A 26,534-nucleotide genomic window follows, 5' to 3' on the forward strand; every position below is an offset into this window, starting at 1 on the left:
GAAGTCTCCTATGTATATCATACTCTCTTAGAAAGTCTTCTATCAAAGGGTTTTCAATGGATAGAAGATCTCTAAAGGGGTTTTCTTCTATGTATACACGCAGAAAAATATATGTTAAAAATAGGTTTGGATCCAAACAAATATTTGTTTGGGACTGATTGCAAACAAATATACGTTTGGATCCAAACATAATTTGTTTGTGTCCAAACAAATATATGTTTGCAACATTTTGTAACATATCTCAATTTAATATGTTTGGGTAGCAACATATTTTTTATGTTAGAACATATTTTTTATGGGTGGAGAGGATTTTTGTCAAAGAGAGTAAAAACAGGGCTCTCGCAGCTGCGGAATGCTGGTTTATAACACGTGTGTTTCGTGCTTTGTTGTTGTTAACCAACGTAGCAAGCGAAGAGGAAAAGAAAAAAATTGTATTAATTATGTTGGTCTTTTTTCATCAGTGTTCTAGAGAACATCGTTGAGTAAAGACAGTAAAGTGAGTGAATAAATCAGTGTTTTGTCTTTTCTTAAAGAAATTGTGCTTTTTAGTAAATTAAATGTCCAATAAATTTTATAATTGAATCAAAAAGGTGAATGGAAATATTTTATTGGACAAGGAAGAAATCGCATTTAATATTGGTAATTACATCAATACATTTTTCATATACCCCCCATACCAAGTGCGGATATAATTCGAATGTCCGGCACAACTTTCGCAAACGATATCACTGTCGAAGGATTGGCAAATGTTTTTCGGGTGTACACAAGCACGTTGTTCTTTTGTTCGTCAAAAGTTTAAAAACGATATAATTTTCGAACATTTTGCGAATGTTTTTTCTTCACAAGAAAAATTGTTTCAAGAAAAAATTTTTACTTCGGAATTTTTTTACGTTTTAAAAAATAATTTTATGTAGTTCGTAAAAAATTCCCATTTGCTTTTTTCAAATATTTTTCGATATAAATGCTACTTATAATATTAACAAGAAGTGATGATAAACACAACATAAAGCTTGGTTACAAATACAAGACAACAATGTTTATAAACCGTTACACGCATTGAATCGCAAACATTACAAAGAAGAAAAGGTACATAAAAGAAAAATCAAGAGACGTCAGATAAAGTTAAACATGTCAAAAAATCGAAACTCCGCCAAACATGCTTTTTCGGCACTATCGTAAAAACTATCATCTTTTATTCGCTAATAGTATTATGAACGACATTCGAATTCGAAAGTTTTCCTGCCACAAACTGAGCGACGAATGAATCGTTTTTAATTCGTTCTCGAGTGTCGTTTTCGAACAAAATATCCGCAAAACTATCGAAAAACATTCGAAAACGGATCGTTTGCCATAGCAATGGTATGGGGGTACTTACATTCATACATATGTATATTTGAAATATAGATTTACCTATTTATTACATTATATAATCATTTGATTCCAGATGCCAATTTCCCGCTGATGATTTCAACTTTGTAGAAAATGTGTTTTGTTTCACAACTAAGAAGAAGCGTTCAACGATGTTTCTATATAATTTTTTCTTTTTAAAAGTGCGACTTTTTATAATTTAATTCATTCAGTTTTTCTTTTATTAAAGTGTGTTATGTATTTCCTTGGAATTTTGTATGTACCTATGTATGTGTCTTTTTTGCTTTGCTTTGTTTCTATGCCCTTCAATAAAAAAACACCACCATTTATAAATGCGTTTACGTGTTAGAAATAGCCAGTGAGCGTTTGCTGAGAGCAAGTGAGCATACATTTCAATGTGTTTCACATTGACATTTACGCTCCCTTGCTCTCAGAAAGCGCCCACTGGTACATGTGTTTGTTTTTTTGTGGCTTTTGGGTTTGTATCTGTTTGCACCCAAACATATAATTTGTTTGCACCCAAACATATATTTGTTTGCAGGACCCAAACATATGTTATGTTTGGGACTGCTTGCAAACAAATATATGTTTGATGCAAAATATGTTTGGGACATATGTTAGAGAGGCCATTTTTTTCTGTGTGTAGCAAACCCACTTAGAAGGTCTGCTATCTGTAGAAGATCTCTTTAGTAAGTCTCTTATCAATAGAAGACCCCTTTAGGAAGTATCCTATCAATAGAAGAAGACTCCTTCAGAAGTCTCTTTCAGAAAGTCAGAAAGTCCCCTATCAATAGAAGATGATGAGGAGCTCTATCAATAGAAGACATCATAAGAAGGTCTTCTATCTATAGAAGGCCCTTTTAGGAAGTCTCCTATCAATAGAAGACCCCTTTAGAAAGTCTCCTATCAATAGAATGCCCCTTTAGGAGGCCTTCTATCAATTGAAGACCGCCTAAGGTGGACCTCCATTTATAGAGGACCCTTTGAAGAGATTTTCTACTTATAGAAGACCCCTCTACGAATTCCTCTATCCATAAAAATAAAGTCTCCTATAGAGAATACCCCTTCTAGATGATCTTATATTTATAAAAAAAAAAAACCATTAAGGCGGACTTCTATCTATAGGAGATCCCTTTAGGAGTTCTTTTACATATAGAAGACCCTTCTTCCGTCTACAAATGAGGAGAAAGACCTCCTAAAGGGGTCTTCTCTATATAGAATTTCAGAAAGCGATTTTTCCATGTGCGATTTTTTCCGGTGTTGGAATCTTTTAACCCTTTGAACCCGCATTTTTCCGTACAGATAAAAATATTTTTCATATTTATTATGATTAGTAGTCGCAAACATAAGTCCTCTGCAAAAAAATCTTAAAAATTCCTTGTGGTTCGGAAGTTACCAAATGTTGCCCACAGGCAACATTGGGTCATTCTGGTTATAAAAATTAAAAAAATTTTGTTTCTCAAGTCTTTGTATTATCGTTGTATTGTTTATTATTCATGATGTGGAAAAACATAAACTGATGAATTGTTTAATTCTAGAGCAAAATTGATGGAAATGGAATGGAAAATAGGTCTATATTTATCATATATAGTTCACGAATTAGACAATTTTGACGTATATGGTGGTGTTGATATAATTTGAAATGCTCATATTGACATTTTTCAGGGTAGAAGGGTTTCAAAAATATTTTCTATTTTGTGTGCATACTCTAAACCTAATAAAATTGGTCATCATCCAATACATATATATATATGTATATATATATATATATATATATATATATATATATATATATATATATATATATATATATATATATATATAATTGTTCCACAAACATCCCATACTAGAATAGGGAGACTTCTCTCATATCAATGAGTGCACCCCGATTCATATGAGCTCAATGATATGGGACCTACTGTTTATTGCCGAGTCCGAACGGCGTGTCTTAAGACACCACTTTGTAGAGAAGTTTTACATGGCTGAAATACTCAGGAAATGTCGCCAACATTACTGAGGGGTACTTTGTCACCGTTGAAAATGTTGATGTTGACTACCCGGGGAATCGAACCCACGACCTTCAGCGTGCATGGCGGGTGTGCATACCATTGCACATTGTATATTCTACAAAAAATGTGTCAATCTCCTCTTAACTCAAGGAAAATCTTCGAATAATAATATAAATACAACATTTTTCACAAAACCGAATGTCCCAATGACCCTTTGTACTTAATTGAATACCACTAACCAGAATTTTCATCTCCACTAATGTAACCACTTTATTACCACAATCGCCCAATGCTGCCCACAGGCAACTTCCAAATTTCAAAAAATTATAACTACTGATTGTAACTGCAATTTGTATGTTTGTTTTTTATTTCATTAGATCAACATCTCAGTAAGATTTTTCAAAAAATGTGGGTTACAATTATTCAAATTGTTTGACGGTTAACGGCATTTTATAAAATCACTAAAATATTTCGTGTCCAAATTTTTACTCGACTACTTATACTAAAATAAGCATAACTATCTAGATATGTATTTAGAAGTAATTTCCATTTTTTTATTCTTCTGAAATCAACCTACCGACACCCACTTAATATACATATATAAATATCTCAAACGGTGTGGGAAATACGCATACACAAACATGCAAATTTGCCCACAGGCAACATCGGTCCACAAAGGGTTAATACTTTGCGAGTTATGGACCCCAAACAAATGTATTATAGCTGACATGACATAAAGCATGAGTTTGGTTGCGGATTTGTGAATGAAAGACTCGCTGCAATTCGATTAAAAGCAAAATTTTTCAACATCAGCTTTATTTGGGCTCATGCTCCCACTGAAGACAAGGACGAACAGACCAAAGATATATTTTACGAGCGCTTAGAAGAAACTTATGACCGTTGCCCTGCCCATGACATTAAAATTACTCTAGGCGATTTTAATGCCAAAATTGGAAAGGAGAATATCTTATCTATCTCCACAGTTATACATCTGACAATGGAATGAGGCTAGTTAGCGGTACCAGATTTAAGCATCTCAATATTCATAAGGTCACCTGGCTGTCTCCAGATCAGAAAACAAGAAATCAAATTGATCACGTTGTGATAGATGAAAGACAGCGTGTTGGATGTGCATTCGTTTCGAGGAGCAAATGTAGACTCGGACCACCACCTTGCTGCAGCAAAGGCACGTGCTAGATTAAACGTTGCAAATAAAGTACGAATTGACACAACGCTGAAGTTCGACATAGGTAAGGTACAATCACAACAGATAACCACAGCATATACCACTCAACTGGCCCAATTGCTTCACCCAAGCACACCTCGCCCCGTTAACATATCATCACAATGGCAAAGTATTGTCCAGTTCATGGAAACGGGTGCAAAATCCATACTTGGATATCGGAGACCTCCTCCAAGGAATCCATGGTATGACCAGGAGTGTCGTGTTAAAGAAGAGAAAAATGCGGCCTATAGGGCTACTCTATAATCAGTAGCAACGAGTAGCGCACGAGCTAGGTCTCGGTAGAAAAGGAAAGAGGAGAAACGTCTTTTTCGCAGGAAAAAGAGAGAAATGGAAAAGCGGGAGTGTAAAAAAATCGATATATACAGGAGCCAGAATAAAGTCCGAAAATTCTACCAAAGAGTGAAACATCAAACTGATGGCTTTGGAACTGGCACATCCTCCTGTAGATACCGGTAAGGTAGTTTGGTAACTGATACAGATAGTGTGCTAGGTATATGGAAAGAACACTTTTCCAAACTGTTGGTGTCCCATAGTAGCGAAGACGACGAAGATAACACAGATCCAATCCCAGAAAATGGTATTGAAGGTATACCACTCGTCCAGGATGAGGTAAAGATAGCAATAAACCGGCTGAGAATAATAAGGCAGCAGGAGCCGATAATCTACCAGCCGAGCTGTTCAAAACCGGAGGTTACACGCTAACAAGGGGTCCGCATCAGCTAGTTAGCACTATTCGGCAGGAAGAACGAGTACCCGACGATTGGAACCAGAGCATCCTGTGCCCTGTTCACAAAAAAGGAGATGAGACTGTATGCTCTAACTATAGGGGCATAAGTGTTCTCCCTATGACCTACAACGAAATAATTCAGCCATACCAATTCCATTGACAAAATTTTACCCTACGGCAAATCCTGGAGAAGACCCAAGAGATGTAGATCGATACCTACCACTTTTTGTCGATAATAAAACAGCCTTCGACAGCCCTCTACGTTCAAAGGTATTCCTAGCCATGTCTGAATTTGGTATCCCCGTATTAACTTATATTCGGTCCTCAGTTAAAATAGGAAACAAGAAGAGTTTAGTGCCAAAAGAGGTTTGAGACAAGAAGACAGGCTTTCGTGCCACATTCTGCTGGAAAAGGTTATACGAGATGCAAATGTCAAAAGAAATGAAAAAAGAAGTAACTCGAAGGAGAATCTGCTAAAGTGGGTCCGGCGATAAAACAGTGACAAGACCAAGTTGATGGTGTCGACGCGCAATGCGTCCATAAAGCTCGGACCAGCAGTGGAAGTTGGTTCCTATAATTTTGAGGTAGTAAAAGATTTCGTCTACCATCGGCAGCTCCATGAACACGACAAACAACATCAGTTGTGAAATAAGAAGAATAATTGTACTATTGGTCAAGAGATGTTACTTTGGCTTAAGTTTAAGCAGTTTAAAAACAAAGCCACATCTCGTCAAGTAAGAACAGCGCTTTACAACACACTGATACTACCCGTATTAATGTATGGTTCCGAAGCATGGGTACTTGCGCAAGCAGATAAGGCAATGCTTGGTGTGTTTGAGACAAAAATTCTTCGAGAGATTTACGTGCCAATCTTCGTTGACGGTGAATATCGACGTCACATGAATTACGAGCTGTATCTGCTATACAACGACATCAGTATATTTAGACGTATTGAGATACAACTATTGCGCTGACTAGGCCATGTCATGGAATGAGCGAAGACGAATCCGCTAAAAAGGCATATAAATAAGGGGCACATTGCGGTACACGCAGAACTGACAGGCTAAGGCTTCGATAGAGCGGTAGAAGGCGAGATCGAAAAACCAAGGCCAACTAAGCATGTAGACCCCAAGTATGTTTGGACGAAATCCGTTTCAGACAATTTGGAATCGATTTAGCAATGTCCATCCGTCTGACCGGCTGGTTGGCTGGAGCGCACCATAACTATCGAACTAATCAACCGATTCGAACCAAAATTTGCACTTTGTAATATTTTGTCCAATTTTAGTTTAAGTTCGAAGATTATTCATATCGGTTCACTCCTTCAGGTACCTTCCCCACAAAAGTTCGAACATGTTTGGAAAAATTCGATTCGACGATAATTCTTGAAGGGAGTTACCGATTTGGTCCATACTTTGCACATCGTAATTTTTCTACCAGACATAAATCAAGTTCTAATATGGACTATATCGGCCCAGTCATTCGGTTACCTCCCAAACAAAATTTCGGAAAAATGCAGTTTAAGACCTGCTGTTGAATCGTTTTGATTCTTTTGCAACAACTTGTATTCGCTGCCTCCATTTCGACGGTGCCAGTTTTATCAGGGGCAAGTCCGTACTTCCTGAGAAAATAGCCCAAAAGTTTTAAAAAATCCCTATTATAGTACGATTATATATAACCGGATTTAACAAACCCACTGTGTTTTAAATGTCAATTCCATTACATATACGTCAAACAAATCCTCATAAAGAAGGTTAACCTTGCTAAAGGCTATAATATAAACATGGCCTAACATTATTTGTAATATTTTGTCCAAACATAGTTTAAGTTCGAAGTTAAAAAAAATGTCACTAAAATTTTACGTGTTACCTCTGTTGAACGGATGGTCCATATCGGTCTTCTCTTTAGGGTACCTCCCCCACAAAAGTTTAAAATTTTTCTTTAAGTGCAGTTTAGGATCTGTTCAGAGATCCTTTGGAAAATTATATCGATGCTACTCTTTGTGGTCCTGATTAAGTGATATTATGTCTTTTGTGGGCAAGTCCATGCTTCCTGACATAGTAGTCCAAAAGCTCTAAGTTATAGGGTGACCAACTGAATTGCTGGAGGTCGCGCTGTCTATCGAAAAGAATTGACTCCCAAAATAAAACACACTTCCTTCTTGTACCTCTTCTGCAACACTTTTGAGCTTCAGTCCAAATATCCAAATATTGTGGAACTTTGGAGGCCTATATCTCGGAAAGTATACATTTCCACAACAAAAGCAATACATGGTTGTAAACGGGATAAAAAGCACTATCTGTGGTGATTTTTTCATAATTTTCTGCGGTGGTTTGCCAACATTTTATACTAGCAATACATGGTTGGAATCGGGATAAAAAAACACTATCTGTGGTAATTTTTTCATAATTTTTTTTAATTTATAATTTTTATACCCTCAGCCTTTAGGCTAAAGAGGGTATTTACACTTTGATACGACCAAAAATGTGCCTCATCGAAATAATGGTTTTAGACCCCAAGTATGTTTGTACGATATCCGTTTCAGACAATTTTGAGTAGATCTAGCAATGTCCGTCCGTCTGTCTGTCTGTCCGTCTGTCTGACTGGCTGGCTGGTGCGCACGATAACTCTCGAACGGATCAATCGATTCGGTTCAAATTTTGGGTATCGAAATATTTTGTCCAGATTCGATTTAAGTTCGAAGATGGGCCATATAGGTCCACTCCTTCAGGTACCTCCCCCACAAATGTTCAAAAATTGTCGCAAAACTTTTGCGCACGATAACTCTTGTAGGGAATTACCGATTTGGTCCATACTTTGCACATCGTGTAATTTCAACCAAACTTAGATGAGGTGCCAATATGGACTCAATCGGTCCACTACTTCGGGTACCTCCCACACAAAATTTCAGAATAGTTCAGTTTAGGACCTGGTCTCGAATCGCTTTGTTTTTTGTTTACGCAAGTTGTATTCGCTGTCATCTATACGACGCTGTAAGTTTCATAAGGGCAAGTCCATACTTCCTGAGAAAATAGCCTGAAAGTTACAAAAAACCCTATAACACCGTGTGTAGAGGTTGGAGCGCAAGATAACTCTCGAACGGATCTCCCGATTCGGTCCAAAATTTGGCTTTCGTAATATTTTGACCAAACTTAGTTCAAGTTCAAAGATGGATTTTATCGGTCCACTCCTTCCGGTACCTCCCCCACAAAAGTTCGAAAATGTTCGGAAAATTTGTGAGTACGATAACTCTTGAAGGAAGTATCCGTTTTGTTCCATACTTTGCACATTATGAAATTTCTACTAGACTTAGATGAGGTTATAATATGGAGTCAATCGGTAAACTCCTTCGAGTACCTCCCACACAAAATTTCGGAAAAGTTCAGTTTAGGACCTGCTTTCGAATCGCCTTGGTTTTTGTTGTAACATCTTGTATTCACTGTCCCCTATACGAAGGTACAAGTTTCCTCAGGGGCAAGTCCATACTTCCTGAAAAAATAGCCCGAAGGGTGTAAAAACCCCCTATTGCACCCCCATTGTCTATGTCGGTCCAACTTTTCCTTTAAATACCTTTTCCGCGAAATTTTTGAACTTTAATCCTAATCAACATTTTTGTGGGTTCATACGACCAAAATTTTGAAACCCCCTAAATACATAAATTTTTTGTGAAAAAAGTGTTTCAATTTGCACAGGCTGAGGGTATATCTCTGTCGGCAAAGCCGACTGATACTTTTTTACTTGTTCTCTATGTAGCCGGCCATTAAACAATGGAATTTTCGGAACTTCAGAGGCTCATATCTCGGGAAGTATACATTTCCCCAGAACGTTTTATACGTCGTTGGAATCAGGACGAAAAGCACTATCTGTGGTAAATTTTTCATAATTTTATGCATACTGTCGGTAAAGGAAAGATATGCCCAATTTGCAATACAACTGGCCGGCCGAGACTTGCCGAGAGCTGCGTAAGTTAAGTTGAATAATAAAACTTTATTTGTTATTTCTTACAGAAGTCCATACTTCACGATTCGGTAAGTACACATCATTTTCTAATGCTTTTATAGCAGATCAAGGCAATTTGGTAATGATAACGTTTTAGAAATTAGAATTAGAATTGTTTGTTTGTGGCCGGCCTTCGGTCGGGAATTTTGCGGATTTTAAAACAGCACAGTTAAAAATTTCTCATCTATGAACATTGCATTTTCAGAATCTGCGAAAAACTTTGCAGGTTTAAGCAGTTTTCATTTAAAGATAGCACCGTGTATGTCGTTGTTTTTTTAAGGAGGATTTACAGTCAGTGCATTGTACCAATTTGAAGTTCTATATCTCAAAAAAAGTAAAACCTAGCAAAAAGTCATAAAGGTAAATTTGGTGGAGAATTTTCACTGCTACAACATATTCTTTAGTCCCAATTCGATAGGACTTGCGGTTTTCTAGCAAAATCCCTAAAAATGTGAACTTTGGCCGCGATTTATTTAATAATAGCTCCGGCAATTTTTTTGGTTATTTGATTCTCTGTCCTTCCTTTTATTTAAATTTTGTTCAGACGCACCGTGGATGGCTGTTTGAGGATTCCTCTGAAATTTTTATCGAAAATTGTTTACATGTTTTATAGTAACCTTGTTGTAAATTTCCATTTAGAGGTTATATTTAAATAAGAATTGATTTCTTAAAATTGAAACAACATGTGGGAGTTTCACGCGTTTCAGCAATTATGTTTATTTATGGGACTCTCATATCATTTTTAAATAAAACAACTTTATTTAAGTTCTAATTTACTGGTATTTGGTAATATTGCCGCCAATATACAACCAACTGAAAAAGAAAATATTTTTTTAGAAATAATTATAAGAAAACCCCGACAAACTTACTAAACAAAACGGCTCCAACCATGACAAACGGTGGTACACAACCAAATGACATAAATACGGGGAACAGAACATTACCCAATATTGAGCCAATACGACCAAGCATCATGGCCATTGAAACAACAATCGTTCTGCAATGAAAAGAATCTTGAACTAAAGCGGAGTACAAACGATCAGTTTTGACTGTCAATTTTCGGAATTATAGATAACTGTCCAACCGTCACGCAACCACAAAATATTTTGTGGTTGCCTGATGACTGACAAAAGTGAACGGCCACACTGGCAAGCAACCGATTATTTGAGCAAAACTGATCGTGTGTACCCCACTTTAGTGTTTCCCTTTTTTGTATGCAAAATATATTACCTCAAAGAAGTTGGAAATAGATTAGTCGATGCTCCAACTGCCGATGTATTTGCCATACTACACAGTGCCACATATAATGATGATATTATTAATGTGGCAAGGGAAGATGAAGACCAATAGAGGCAAATGCCACAAATACCAGCCAAAGATAAACCAATTACTACAACATAAAAAATTGAAATTTTATTATTAGTTAACCTTTTGAGGGAGTAGGAATTACTTTGCATTTGTTTATTTCCAATGGCATTGACCACTAATCCAGCTATTAAATATGTAACCAAACCCACACAGGCTACCACAATATTGTTAGTGTAGGTGGCAGGAGTTATGACCTGAAATAAAAATATAAGAAATTTGGAAAATGAGAAATAATGGGGCAAGTTGCCTTCACGTACTTATAGGAGGTCTCGTTACCCTGATTACAAATATTAAATATAACAATGGAGGAAATCCATACTTCCCATTCCGAAAATGCTCTTGTTTATAACTTCGCCGCCTGTATCACTGTAAAGCTTTTGGAATACACTATCATATACAATACAATAAAGTCCTACATCCCCTTCTGCCGGGGATTTAGGACATTCTCCCATGGATAAGCACAACTCCCGGCCAGGGGAACAAAATTTATTTTAATTTGTAAATTTAATCCCAAGTTGCCGGCATTTACAGCGTGTTTTTGTAAAAATGCTTGCCTGTCACACGAACCGTTCGTACTAAAACGTATACGTTCAAAATTTGGTTCTTGTAAAATTTTACGAACCATTCGTTTTTATCTGAAAGCTTTCGTCTATTTCATAAAAGCTTTTATACTTCAGGGTTTCCATGATACTTATTTTGTGAATTTTGCATAGGCATCTGCACGTAAAATGTGTTACTTGATGGCAACACCGATAAACAGATGAAAAACAAAAAATAAGAAAAAAATGCAATCAAACTTGTTCAAAAATAATTGTGATAATATGAAGAAACGGATGTACATATACGCGTGTGCTTCTATGGAAATAAATAAAATTGCATTCCCTTCCAGATTTCGTGTGTTTTGTGCCATTTATTACTCAAATTATTTAATTTTCATTCAAAACGATGGGTCTTTTCCATTCGTTTATTTTTGACGTATTCGTTCGTCTGATTTTGTTACGAAAACCAAAAAAATACGAAAATATAAAGCTTTCATTTGTTTGTCACACGAATACAAACGTCAACTGCTATGAAAACCAAATTGTGTAAAAACTTTTTACGAAAACACGCTGTTAAACAAGGAAATTTTGGGAATTTCAAAGCCCCCATATCACGGGAAGTATGAACTTCCCATTAACATTATATTGATATTTGTAATTAGAGTGAATAGACCTACCTGTAACAAAAATTTTCCTCCCGATTCGAGCATAGTGCTTAAACTCAACTTAATTCATGAATTTAGAAAATGAGATGGGCTTCATAACATTGAAAAGAGTAACTAAGCTCGGCATAAATTGAATACTCTACCAGCTGGCGGATAAATCTGGAATGTTTACCACAGGTATATCTTTACGTACTGATTACAAAAATATAAATTTTGTTGGGGGAAGTCCATACTTCCCGAGATATGGGCCTCTGAAGTTCCGAAAATTCCCTTGTTAAAGTAAGAAAAAAATTTAATTAAAAAATGTTGTTCCCGTGCCCTAAATTGTCTCCTGTCCATAGAATAAAGCCTCAAATCCCCAGCCGAAGGCCGGCTACATAGAAAAAACTTACAATTTAAGAACAATTTCAGATTTTTTCCGTCAGCTGGTAGAGTATTCAATTTGTTCCCTAAGCTCCAATACATGTATCGGATTCTGATCTGTATTTATTACATTTTCTTACTTACCACAACACATTCATCGGCAACATTTTTTACAATTTCAGTTTTATTAACGCTGTATTCCAAAATAGTACACATGCTGGTAGATTCTGAAGATATGTGTTCATATTCATTAATAGATGCAAATAACTGAGGCAGCCAAAGACGCATTGTATTCAAACTAGAATATCGGTGATACAGAATGTGAATTTCTTAAGTTCCAAATCAGTGAAGAACGTCAATCATACCCGAGTAAAATAAAAAATTGCATTAAACAGACGATAACGCATAAACCCAAATTTTTCTTTTTGCAAAGTAGCTTAAAGGTTTTTGGTTTTTTGGTGGGTTCCACATGACATTCAAGGCTAGGAGCTGTCCCAATTATTGATATTCTGCATTGTCCATTCCTTTTATGCTTAACCTCCTCTACAAGGAATTTTATCTAATATCAAATTTAAATTAAAAAAATCCAAAAAATATTGTTTAAATAACTCAAAATTAGCTTACTGGAAACGAATCTCTCGATTTTCCATTATTAAGGGCATACATCATTTTAAATGCTTCCAATGCCTCAGAATTTCTACCCTTTGACATTAAAAAACGTGGACTTTCGGGGGAAAAACTCATCAGTAAACTACTCAAGAGGCTTGGTATACCACAGATTGCAATGAATATTTTCCACGAAACAACTGTATTGAAGGGAATTTATTTTAGATTTGTAGTTCCATTCAAGATGTAAACTTATGATGAAGGAGGGTTGTACTTACACTTCATATTGAATATTTGAAAATTCCAGTCATTTGGTAGAATTGATAATGCCAATATTGGCAAAACAATATTTGATGTCATAAACATTATACCAATAATCATCATAACCTGTGATCGACGATTAATACCATGAAATTCGGATAAATATGAAATTAAAACAGCAAATGGTCCACAAATTCTGTAAATAAAATACATTATTATTGAAATTCATAAAATTGAGGTTAGAAGGTTATATTTAGTTATACCGTCACCCTTGTATATAAGCGGCTGATTTATTTGCCTACGAAAATTCTGGTAGAAGACTAAAATTAAAAGGGTAACCTAGCAAGAATACCAAGCTGCTTATTTACCAAGGCCTTTATGCTAAGTCCACGTTTATTGTCCTTTTGAGATAGTAATTTTTTTAATATCCACATTTATTCTCCTTTTGGGATCCTCAAAATATTTATTTTAAAACTCTACGTTTATTGTCCTTTTGAGATCGTCAAAATTTTTATTTTAAAAATCCATGTTTGTTGTCCTTTTGATATCCTCTTAATTTTTATTTGCAACAAGTATGAACGGCGTTAAGTTCGGCACAGCCGAATTTGTTATATCCTCCATCATGAGATGTATTGAAGTAAAACAATTGGTTTCCTTTCGATAATGAAGAAGACTAAATACCAAATTCCAGCCATTTCGGCAAAACAATGTGACTAACTTTCAAAATACCGAAAATCGGGAGGTACCGTTCTATGGGGGCTATATTAAATCGTGGACCTGTACCAACACATTTCTGGGGAAAAGTGACCTGTACCAACACATTTCTGGGGGAAAGCGATTTTCGATGTTATAATGAAGATAAAACCGTCAAAATACCGAAAATCGGGGGTAACGTTCAATGGGGGCTATATCAAAACGTGGACCGATATATCCCATTTGCAATACCAAACATCCTAGGAGTAATAGGAACTTCTATACGAAATTACTAAGCTCTATCTTAAAAATTGTGATCTGTATCTTGATTTCAACAGACGGAGGGACGTCGACTTAGACTTACCCTGATCAAGAAAATATATAATTTATAGGGTCTCCGATGAATATTTCAATGTGTTACAAACGGAATGACAAATTTAATTATACCCTCGTTACTATGGTGATATGGAGGGGTGATACATATCTTCGGAACTGTTTAACCTCTACCTCTCTGAAATTCCACACTCTCCAGACGGCATAGAGATCGTAATGTATGCGGATGATTGTACGACCTTGGCGTCTATCTTTTATTTTTTAAATGTCTAAATAACTGACCTAGTGCAGTTCTTCCATCTGAGGTATATGAAAATATTTGCCGCTAAATCCGCTGCCACTTGGACGGCTGAAATGAGGTTCCTACTGAACATACTGGTCGATGGTGTACTGATTCCGACCACTAACTACCCCCAAAATATTGGGTGCAACGTTCCATAGCATGTTTAATTCGTCCGCGCATGTCACAGCTATTTGGGATAAGATCAGGAGTAGGAACAAGGTCCCAAAGAAACCTTGTGGACCTCTTACAAAGCAATAGGCCGGTCTGTGGTAAGCTATACGGCGCCAGCGTGGTATGCAAATGTTAGCGCTACGCAGTGGAAGAATATTCAAAGCTGTCAGAATGCCGCCCTGAGGACGGTAACAGGATGCCTCCTCATGACACCAGTGGACAATCTTCATGAGGAGACGAAGGTTTTACCGTTGCTTCAGCATAACAGAATGTTTTCGATGCAGTATCTGCTTGGGTGTTATTGCAGTGAGCATCACTGTCACGATTTAATGGACAGGTTCCCCCACCTAGGCACGTCAGGAGATATCTTCATGATCTAGAGAGAGAGGTCCAAAGGCTTGGATATCATTCACACTGACATGGTTGCGCAGGCAGAACAGAGATTCAATGTGAATGCCGTACTTGTGGACCAGAAGAACGCCAGCTTCCAAGGCAAACACGAGTGTTTTTAAGATCCGGACGATGCAGCCGCCTCAATTCTTATTGGGCCCAAATTGATGCCATTCTGATAGTTTTTAATATTCTGCTAACATTTGCATACCACAGTTTGTCAGTTCGCCGATCAACAGCTTAAGGACCTTGATCCTACTTGTGATATTGTCTCAAATTGCTGTAGATTACGCCGACGTTTTCAACACACAATATCTTGGGGTAGTTAGTGGTCGGAATAGGACACTATTGATTAATATGTACAAGGATAGAATTCAGCCATTCAGGCAGTATATTTAGCGGCGGATGGAATTCTTAAAGAATTGTGTACTTTCCTATATACAGGACTACTACGAATTGACGCAGCTGCATCGTCCGGATCATAATTTCGCTAAAACCACTCGTGTTTGCATTGGAACCTGGAGTTCTTCTGCTGCGATATATGGGAGTTAGTCTTCGCTTGTGCAACTGCATCAGAGTGAATGTTATTCAACCCTACCTGATAGGCTCGTTGATCTAGAGGTTCTAGTTTGTACCTTTGGACCTCTCTACCAACATCATGCAGCTCTCTTCAGACATGCCCGGGCGGGGGAAGCCTGTCCTCTAGATTGTGTCAGGGATGAGCACGCCTATAACACCGCATCAGGTACTGCACCAACAACATCTAGTTGTGTAGATGTACTCATCTACAGATGTACTCATCATGAAAATGGCCCACTGATATCATAAGGAGCCACCCTATTGGACTCCTCAGGGCAGCATTTTGGTAGGTTTGAATATTTTCCACTGCGTAGCGCTAACATTTGCATAACACACTGGCGCGGTACGGTTTACACAAACCGGGCTGTTGCTTTGTACGACGTTTAAAAGGTTTCCTTGTCTGCACCCCAAGTGCTGCCAGCCACTTGGGGACCTTGTAGTCACTTCTGAGCTTGACGCAAATAGATGTGGCCTGAGAGGACGACGTATTTGCTATCGAAAGTTACATCCATTATATTGAGGTATTTTGTGATTCGAATCAGAAAACCAACAACAAACATGTTCAAGGGGGCCTCATTTCAGCCATCCAGGTGGTGAACGGTGTGGTAGTGGATGTATCGTCGGGAATTTTTATATTCTTCAGATGGAAGGACTGCACTAAGTCAGCTATGTAGACATTTAACCTATCCCATGTTTAATCGACCATAGGATCCGGTGCCAAGACCATACAATCATCCGCATACAGTTGGATTTCTATGTCGTGTGGAGGGTGTAGAATTTAAGAAGGATAGAGGTTATACATTTCCGGAGATATCACCCCGCATTGGGAATACCCTGTTTCACTCTACGGGTATTCGATTTCATATTTCTGAATTCCACAAACGACTGGCGTGCAAACATATAGATGATTATCCAAACACGACCGGAGAGGAGTCTACTCTATATCCTGAAACAGCTTGGCATAATTAACGGTATCGAAAGCCTTCGATAGGTCAGGAGCTACCATGATTGTTCGATCGTACGGCCTTTTGAGGAACTGAGCACTTTCCGGAATCCATGCTGATGTTGGGCAAGTGGGAAGCAGCTTTCATAAGGGGAGGAATAGTGCCTCTAGAATCTTCGCTAGAATCTTCTCATAAGGGGAGGAATAGAGGGAAATCGGACTGTGCGCTTCGCTTCTGCTGGCATCCTTACCTTGTTTCAGTAGCATGATCAACCTTCCAACATTCCAGGCTTCTAGTGCAATATGGGTGCCTAACGACAATTTGAGGTCACTTGTGCAAAATACTTCAACTTCAAGTTCACCCAGTTGATTCAACATTACTATTGAGATTCCGTGTGGGTCCAACGCTTTGATTTCAAGTTTTGGATGACATCTGCAACATCGCTTAGTCCCGGTCCACACTAACGTGATTTCATTGCAAATATTTCATGAAATTAGGAGTTGTTAGATCGAATTCTATACTAAAGTAATTTTATGTAATTGCTATAGAGGGGAAACTCAATCTAAGAATGCCCAATTTCATGAAATTTTTGCTACGAAATCACTCTAGTGTGGACCGGGACTTGTTGCAAATTGTGGTGGTACCTCTCGGCTCTTATACGGCACAGCCAGCTCCTCTTCGCGCATCACTTCGGATCTATCACACTGTTGAAAGAAACGGCGTTCTATCACTCTTCTTTCCCGGACTCGATATTGATTTAACACAATTTACACAATCTCTTACCAATGTTGCATTGCTGTAGATTTTCTATCAAGTTTTTTCACTTATGTTCGCCTATTAGCATGTTGACTTCAGCAGTAAGTTCCCTAACTTTTGGGCCTTCCGGGAGTGTACGACGAGGCTTATCACGCTCATTTACCAAATCCCGTCGCCTCTGCTGAGAAATTTGGTTTAATTTTGGGCATTCGACCAGCAGGTACATATATAGCGAGCGTCTGTACCGGTAATGATGTCCTGGAAATTTCCGAGAGAATGGAATCCTTGCCATTCAGCTTGTCTATTTTTCAGAAAAGTAAGTCGATCGGAGGTTATAAAGTCGGGTGGTCTGCTCCAAGAAATGAAGTGTTGACAGCACATGACATTTATCAGATCCTCCTTGTAGGGATGTCTTGGTTGGCTATCAATTTGCTCGGCCGGCGCTGTACCCCTCTGGTCATTGCCTAAGACGGAATGTCAAAGTTCATGACAGTCTAGCCAAATTTTCCGTGTATGCTGTCTACTAGCCGGTTGACTTCAAGAGTATGTTCTATAACGTAGTATATTCAGGGTTCGTACGACGATGCTTGTCACGCTTATTTGCTAGTCCGTCGTCTCTGCTAAAAATTTGGTCTAATTTCGATCATTGGAGCAGCAGGTAAGTACAGAGCGGAGGCAACTGTGATGATTTTCCGGTAAATTCTCTCAGCTACGCGATGATCTGAGAGAATGAAATCCTTGCAAATCAGTTAGCCCATGGTTCAGAAAAGTACGGCGATCAGAGATAATGAAGTCGGATAGTCTGTTAACAGAGGCGATGAGGAGGAATATGGTTTGCGCCAAGAAATGACGGATTGACAACACAATACATTTATCAGAGTGGGTATCGAAATAAAGATGTTTGGCGAGCTGTGGCAATCTCCTCTTCCTCGTGGGGACGTCTTCGTTCGCAGTGCAAAATGTGGTGCTATCAATTTGCTTGCTCTGGTCATTGCCTACGACGGAATGTCAAAGCTCATGATGAGCATTTATGCAGAAAATTTCATGGCGATCGGTTAACGTTAGCCCGTGCCGCCCGAGCGATCTTTGTTTCTATAGTAATTTGTATGGGGCCAAAGGTGCATTTTCACAAAAAGGCTGCAATTATGGTCCAATCGATAAAAAAAAACAGTTCATTATTGTGTCTAAATTCGAATCCTATAAAAATTTTTGAAAATTACTATGGAAACAAAGATCGCTCGGGCGGTACGGGTTAACGTTAACCGATCGCCATAAAATTTCATATATGGTAACATGGGGCGCCTTCGCCACGTTTTTGTTCAAAATGTTCTCATACCGACACCGTTAAAGTTTTTTCAAATATTATTTTTGGTACAAATATAAGGATATCTTGACTATAAGTTTTGATATATAAATGGTTATAATTTTGTTTTTAAAATATTATTTTTGAGAGTTTACAAAATGTGTAAAAAGGGGCGAAGCCTCCCCACCCATGGGGCAGCTTCGCCATCGATATTGAACATTCTCCAACGGACTCTAAAACTGCAATTTACCATACATCGTCCTTAAATATCAACATTATGCAAAAAGGAACATGTTTTCTATTGAATAATCAAACATTATTTTAAAATTCACAAAAAGTAACCGATTTTAGCGGTTAATTGAAGTAGGTGCCTTGAATTTAGGTACAAAAATCATAATATAACTAAAACAAGATACGTTTAGGATAATATTTGTATTTAACTTCATATTAGAGTGTGGTATATCTATGGTATAAAGAATTTAAGTTAAACATGACACATTTCTAACATTAACCCCCCACGCCCCTATCATGGCGTAGGCGCCCCACCCCTTACATATTTCATAATATTAATACATTGACATTTGCAATTGCATTTTTCATGCGAATTATTGGGATTTATATTCTTCAGTAGTTGTCTTCTAACGGTATAAAATGTGTTTTTGATATCACAAAAGGTAAAGAAGATATCACAAAAAATACCTACCATAATTATTTTTCCCAATACCCTGAAAACACAAAACCGCGTGCTTCCGCTATCATTCCTATGACACAACTGCCAACTTTTGGGAGATGATAGATCTTCATTAAACTCACAATTTTGCTTTTAACGGATTTTTTCTAGCACTTTTATTTTGCGAGAAAATCGGCGGTGGCGTAGCCACCCCAGTGGCGAAGGCGCCCCATGTTACCATATACATATATAAGGTTTTGTGAATTAAATGAAAAAGAAGGAGAAAGGAGTTCCAAAAATTTTTTTAAGTCGTCCTAATGCACATATTAACCTCCTCTACCTCGGAAGTTTCACACTTTACTGCTACCACCTTCTATTTCATGTATGGTTCACTATAGTAATGCTCAAGGGAGATAGGTAGATAAGTACTCGCCAGACTGGTGTGTGAAGAAGTAAAGGCCTGCGTACATAAGCTGCCTTACCTGCTTACCTTGCTTACTTCTGATAAAAGAAGAAAAAAGAAAAGGGCAACCCAGTTCGAAATTTCCTCGGCCTTCTTTATTCTTTTATTTTTATTAAAGGCCTGCGTACATAAGCCGCCTCGCATGGTTGCCTTGCTTTCCTGCTTCATTTCTGACACAATAAAAATAAAAAAATAAAGAAGGGCGAGCGGCTGACGTATGGGATGGAAGATACCAAGGAACGGTCCTGACCGGTTTTAACATTTATCTTGGTCCCTCTTTCATCTCAAGTGGACACTGACCTCCCCGTGGCGTCACCTGGGGAACTGCCTTTAACACCCGTTGAAGGTAGTGAACTTACATGTGCCGCGCGTTCATAAGAACGTTAAAAACTTGGGTTTGGGGGTCGGGTTAGTAAAGGCCCGGGTACATAAGCTGCTTCACCTGGTTGCCTTGCTTTCCTGCTTCATTTTTGACATAATACAAATAAAAGAATAAAGGAGGCCGAGCAAATTTCGAACTGGGTTGCCCTTTTCTTTTTTATTCTTTTATCAGAAGCAAGCAAGGCAACCAGGCAAGGCTGCTTATGTACGTAGGCCTTTACCCTCCCCTAGAAAAAACAGCCTACTATGAAAAAACGAAAGAAAAGAAAAACATATCCCTCTAAAGTTGACGAACCTCGCAAACGTTTTAAGGACCATGATCTGCGAATCTGCACCTGGAATGTTCGAACTCTTTATAGAGAAGGTGCAGTCTTGCAGACGTGCAGACGTACACATTAAAAACATTCTAGGCGATTTTAATGCCAGAATTGGAAAGGAGAATATCTTTGGCCCAACAGTCGGGAAATTCAGTCTCCTCCACCTTCGTTTTTTTATACAATCTTGCGCAAAACGTTATTACCATCACATCGTTGCTAACAACAAGTGACAGTGTTTTTGCTTGATTGCGGCGACGATGATGTTTGTCCGACTTATAAAGTTTACAATTTTTCTGACTTTGTTGCGAAGACCGTTTCAATAGAATTGCGGTAATAATACTTTTCCGGATGTCTCGTTTTCTGAAGAAGAATTTGGCGACACAATGAAAGATGCTTCGACGCAGCAACCTGCAACACAACTTCTATAGCACTAGTCCTGGATGTAACTAAGACCAGAACAGCCCCGGAAGCCTTCCACCCCGACAGAATTAATTATGTCGTGGTGTAAGAGGCTCGACCGAACATAACTACGTTTTTTATGTTTGTTTACTTACACAAAACCACCGAAAAATTTCGCCAGCATCAGTTGAAAAACATTTTGTGATACGGCTGCACAAATAACGCATATCACGTCGATCAAAAATCCCCAGATAAGTAAATTTTTACGACCTTTCGTGTCGGCCAGATAACCCCATGCAACAGCAGATACAATCATACCTAGCAAAAGATGGAATGATGAGTGATGATAAAAACAAATTCAATTTAAAACATGTTATCTGCCTTGTTATCCGATTTTGTATTTACCTCCATAAGTGATGCCATTCAAAGTGCCTTTATCAACTAAATCCAAATTTAGATCACATTCTGCACTTGGGAGAATAAACGAAACTACTGCAGTTTCAAATACTGCCGCCATTACCGCTGGTATAGCCACCACTAGCAGCAACACATTGAAACGTCCAAAACCACAAACTTTAATTGCCGTTTCATAATCGGCTGGCTCCTCAAAATCTAATTCATTTGTATTCGACTGTTTGATGGGATAAACTTTAAAAATCTCATAAGTCAATAAAAAATAGTTTATAAAAAAAACAAACAAAAATAATACTTCGTGGTGCTATTTCCTCTACCGGGGTGTTTGGTATAGAATCCATTTTTATTTTCTTTATATTTGTTGTTATTGTAATTGTGTTTTTGAAGAAAAGTTATTAGTTTTGTGAACCGTTTTAACTACTGTTTCGAATTCTACTGAATAAATTGTGGGGTTTTTTCTCCAGTCTTGACTGGCATTTTTGAGAGACTTTGTTCTCTTATCCATTTTTTATCATCCATAATAAATTTTATTGGTTTATAATAAATTATGACAATGACTTTGCTATGTGTTTTTTTTTCGTTCAAACAGAAGTGTTTTATATCCGGCAGGTAGTCGCAGTGATTTTCGACAATTGGTGAAAATCTGAACCGAAAATTACACTGGGCAACAAAATTCAACAACAACATGGGTACCGTTGGAAAGCTTATCGAGACAGCTATCCACTGCGCTAGTCAAATCTTTAAAAAATATTGCCCGATGTCGCCTTATTAAGTGTTTTTGGGATAAACCCTGCAATAAGGATAATTATTTTGATATTAAGGATATTAAAGAAAATTCTGCCGAGACAACATGGTTACGATTGGAAAGCTGTATCCCAAAAACACTAAATATCGCGACATCGGGCAATATTTTTTAAAGATTTTATTAGCGCAGGGGATAGCTGTTTCGATAAGCTTCCAATGTTACCCATGTTGTCCCGGCAGAATTTTACTTAATATCCTTAATATCAAAATAATTATCCTTATTACAGTGTTTATCCCAAAAACACTAAATGTCGCGACATCGGGCAATATTTTTTAAAGATTTTATTAGCGCAGGGGATAGCTGTCTCGATTAGCTTTCCAATGGTATCCATGTTGTCCCGGCAGAATCTTCCTTAAAGGATCTGTGGTTAAAATAATTATCCTTATTGCAGGGTTTATCGCAAAAACAGTAAATATCGCGACATCGGGCAATATTTTTTAAAGATTTTAATAGCGGGGCATCTGTCTCGATAAGCTTTCCAACGGTACCCATGTTGTCCCGGCAGAATTTTACTTAATATCCTTAAAATCAAAATAATTATCCTTATTACAGTGTTTATCCCAAAAACACTAAATATCACGACAACGGGCAATATTTTTTAAAGATTTTATTAGCGCACGGGATAGCTGTCTCGATAAGCTTCCAATGGTACCCATGTTGTCCCGGCAGAATTTTCCTTAAAGGATCTGTGGTACAAATATCCTTACTGCAAGGTTTATCCCAAAAACACTAAATATCCCGACATCGGGCAATATTTTTTAAAGATTTTAATAGCGCAGGGGTAGCTGTCTCGATAAGCTTTCCAACGGTAGCCATGTTGTCCTGGCAGAATTTTCCGTAAATACCCTAAAAAAGATATTTTTTACAATAAATTTAAATAGCTCTGTTAACGTGCTCTGCTAACGCGCTGTTAGCAAAAGCGTTAACAGAGCGCTTTGTGTCAGCGCTACAGTGATTTGTGTCTTCGCTAGAGTGAGATGTGTCTTCGCTAATTAAATACGAATTTATCTTAATGGACATTCAGAATACCTGTTCTGAGTTTTTTTGAACGTGCTTGAAATGAGGAAACCCAAGGCCAGGTTCCGTTTTTTAATGGATGACGGTGATGGGGGTACTTCCAAGGCTGTTCCGGTCTTACCTGCCTCCAGGAGTATTGCGAAAGGAGTTATGTTGCTGCATGCTGGACCAGATCATCTCTCAGCGGGTCTCCAGAGTCAAGGAGCTGACACTGGAAGTTAACAGGTTGATTGGTGAACATAAGCCGAACAAATGGTTAAATCATTTAAAGAGTTGCAACATTGGAGCAGGTATAAGTGAAATGTGGGCAACGATTAAGTCACTCTCCAATCCTGGAAAGAAGAAGGATGGGACCTCTGTCACGTTTGGCGACGTTACGTTGACTGACCCGAAGAGGTGCGCAAGTTGTTTCAATCGACAGTTTGTCGAGCACCTCGAGAGTGAAGGGCGAAGAGAAGAGTATTACGTCGCATTAGATCTCTTCCAGCCGAGGATGAACCACCACAGTTTACAATGGATGATGTTGCCAATGCCATCAGGAAGGCTAAATCATCCAAAGCGTTGGGCCCTGATGAAATCTCCATGGTAATGCTGAAATAGCTGGATGAGCCGGGAGTGGAGTATCTCACTAAAGTTCTCAACTTGTCGCTAGCCACCCTCATTGTTCCCGAAGTCTGGAAAATGGGCAGGGTGGTCCCACTACTGAAGGCAGGCAAGAGTGAGTTTTGCCAGCAAAGTGAATCGTACAGTCCGATTTCGCTTTTGTCGACTTTAGCAAAGACTTTTGAGGCCTTAGTCCTCTCCAGCGCCAGAAATATCCAGTTGCCGATCATCAGTAGGGACTCCATAAGCAGCACAGCACAACAAAAGCGCTGCACGACATCTCCACACATATTTGTCGAGGACTCAACCAGGATAAGCCGCGTGATAGAACAGTGATGGTGGCGCTTGACTTTTCAAAAGCCTTTGATACTATCAAGCACTCCATGCGGTTTGAGGACATGAGCAGACAATCCTCCGGACGACAGTCGTACGTAGAATTCAGGAACAAGAAGTCCAGACCCTGTAGAGTTAAACAGGTAGTTACCCAAGGTGGGGTGATATCTCCGGAATTGTTTAACGGCATTGAGATCGTAGCGTGTGCGGATGATTGTACGATCTTCCCTGCTGACATTTGTCAAAGACTGAACTCCTATTTAACCGATCTTACCACCTTTTTACACGCGAGGAATATGTAGATATCCGCCACTAAATCTACGGCCACTCTGTTCATCACGTGGACGGCGCAGGTGAAAAGAGAGTTCAATATCATGGTCGATGGTAGCAGAATTCCAACCACAAACTAACCCAAAATTCTATGGGTCACATTCGACAGCACGTTCTCGTCGGTCACGCATGTCGCAGCCATCTGCGACAAACTGAAATGTAGAAACAAGGTCCTCACGTCCCTAGCCGGCAGCACTCGTGGTGCAGAAACCTTGTTAACCACATATAACGCGATAAGTCGGTCTGTGGTAAGGTATGCGGCCCTAGTTTGGTCAGCGAGTGTAAGTGAAAAATATTCAACCTTGTCAGAATGCTGCTCTGAGAACAGCAACAGGGTGCCTCCTCATGTCTTCAGTGGACCATCTACATGAGGAGGCAGAGATTCTTCCAGTACAACAACACAGGGCAAAGATGGTTATATCCCATCGAAGCAGTCACATTCCCGGAATTGGAGATAGACTCAGAGCCAGATTGAGCAGGAAAACGAACACACAAACATAATAGATACTGTTACCTGCGGTCTCCGTAACAATAACACACATAGCATCTAACAAAACATGTTGTGGTTGGCGCCAAGAAAATGTTAGACTTTATGAATCAGAGGAACAACATGGTAGCAGCGATCCAGGAAATAAAGCTCACCGTCACTTGTGGCCTGCGATGGTTCCAAAGCTTTGCGGAAGGATCCTACAAGAATTGGAGGAAGAGATTGGTTTTCATTATACACATGTCTCCCAAGTACAAACATATCTTGATTGAGCACGACTCTAGTGTGGTACTGCCGAGATAGAGATGCTTAATGTGTACATATTACCAGTGAATAGTTGTACATTGCCTTGTATGCCTGATATTAGTTCGCTTTTGGAGGGCAATAACCGTCTGGTTCTAAGGGAGTTCAATGCTCATCATGAGCTTTGGCATTCTGTCCTAGGCAATGACCAGATGGGTACAACACAAACGAACAAAACTGATAGCTCCACATTTTGCACGGTGAACTAAGGCGCTCCTACGAGGATAAGAGGAGATTGCCACTGACGAGGGTTCAGAGAATTTACCAATCACCGCTTCAGAGAGCTGCCTATCCCCCGGATCCCCGGGTAGCTGAGATAATTATTCGGGATTTTATCAGAGTTGCTGCCGTTTGCTACATACCAGCTAGTCGAATAACCAAAATTATACCAATTTTGCCAGTAGTGGCGACGGGACTTGTAAATGAGCTTCGCCGTACGAACCCTGACACCCAAGAGTTATTGTACTTACTCTTGAAGTCAACGGGACAGTAAGCGAGTATAAGCGGGAAGAGACTAGACCTGCTGAAGTAATGCAACATTGGTAAAGAAAATCGCACTGGGAAGAGAGATGCTAAAACGACTGTGACTTTCAACGGTGTGTTTGTGACAGATCCGAAGAGGTGTGCATGTTATAACCGGCAATTTATAGAGCTCCCCGAGAGTTATAGGGCGAAGTGGTGGAGTATGCTACGCCGTGTTAGAACTCTCAGCCCATCTTATATGAAAAGCGCGTCAATGGTAATGCCTGAGCAACAGGATAAACCAGAAGTTATGTATTTGATAAATGTCCTCAATTTATCGTTAACCACCCATAGTGGTTATATTCCACCCACAGAAGCCTGGAAAGTTGGGTTGTCTGTCCCGCTACTGAAGCCAGGTAAGGATGCCAGTAGTGGCGAACTGTGGATGCCGATTTCCCGCTTGTCGCCAGTAGCTAAGATTCTAGAGGCTCTACTCCTCCTCCTCCTCCTTCCAGTTGGTCAAACTCACTTTGGATTCCGCAAAATACACAGTACCACAAGAACATTACACACCATATCCACACATATCAATCGAGGATTAAACCAAAACGTGTCCGAAAAGCTATGACCTTTCAAAGGCCTTTCATATAAAATTGTTCGAGTTCATAGAGAAGATTTCTCTGTAGCCGTGTTTGAAACATTGTATAATCAATTGTATGTATGGACATCAGTCATTTGTGAAATTCAGAAATAAGAAGGTGGGGTGATATCTTCGGATATTGAGTTATCGTTCGATACTGTATTTAAGTCGTCCGGGCAATCCACAGTCTTTTACGATAAGACAAGGAACGCATATTGACCTCTTATAAAGAAATATGCCGGTTTGTGGTAAGTTATGCGGTGCCAGTGTGTTATTCAAATGTTAGTCCTACGTAGTTGAAGAATAT

The 26,534-nt window shown here is 38.7% G+C and overlaps 1 protein-coding gene across 1 annotated transcript; it reads right to left on the bottom strand.

The window, feature by feature from the left end:
• Positions 1 to 10,047: 10,047 nt before the first annotated feature.
• LOC141397944 (uncharacterized) lies at positions 10,048 to 21,689 on the bottom strand. The gene is made up of 11 exons (XM_073974934.1): positions 21,543 to 21,689; positions 21,239 to 21,481; positions 20,989 to 21,151; positions 13,169 to 13,347; positions 12,909 to 13,090; positions 12,650 to 12,843; positions 12,429 to 12,582; positions 10,800 to 10,911; positions 10,580 to 10,739; positions 10,219 to 10,346; positions 10,048 to 10,162 (listed from the first exon to the last, which is right to left on the bottom strand). The coding sequence occupies exons 1-11, from the start codon at positions 21,586 to 21,588 to the stop codon at positions 10,107 to 10,109; spliced, it is 1,617 nt and encodes a 538-aa protein (XP_073831035.1). The 5' UTR covers positions 21,589 to 21,689; the 3' UTR covers positions 10,048 to 10,106.
• Positions 21,690 to 26,534: the final 4,845 nt, after the last annotated feature.

Source organism: Musca autumnalis, unplaced genomic scaffold (genome assembly GCF_047663935.1).
Source record: "Musca autumnalis isolate F117 unplaced genomic scaffold, ASM4766393v1 scaffold_3, whole genome shotgun sequence".
Lineage (NCBI taxonomy): Eukaryota > Metazoa > Arthropoda > Insecta > Diptera > Muscidae > Musca > Musca autumnalis.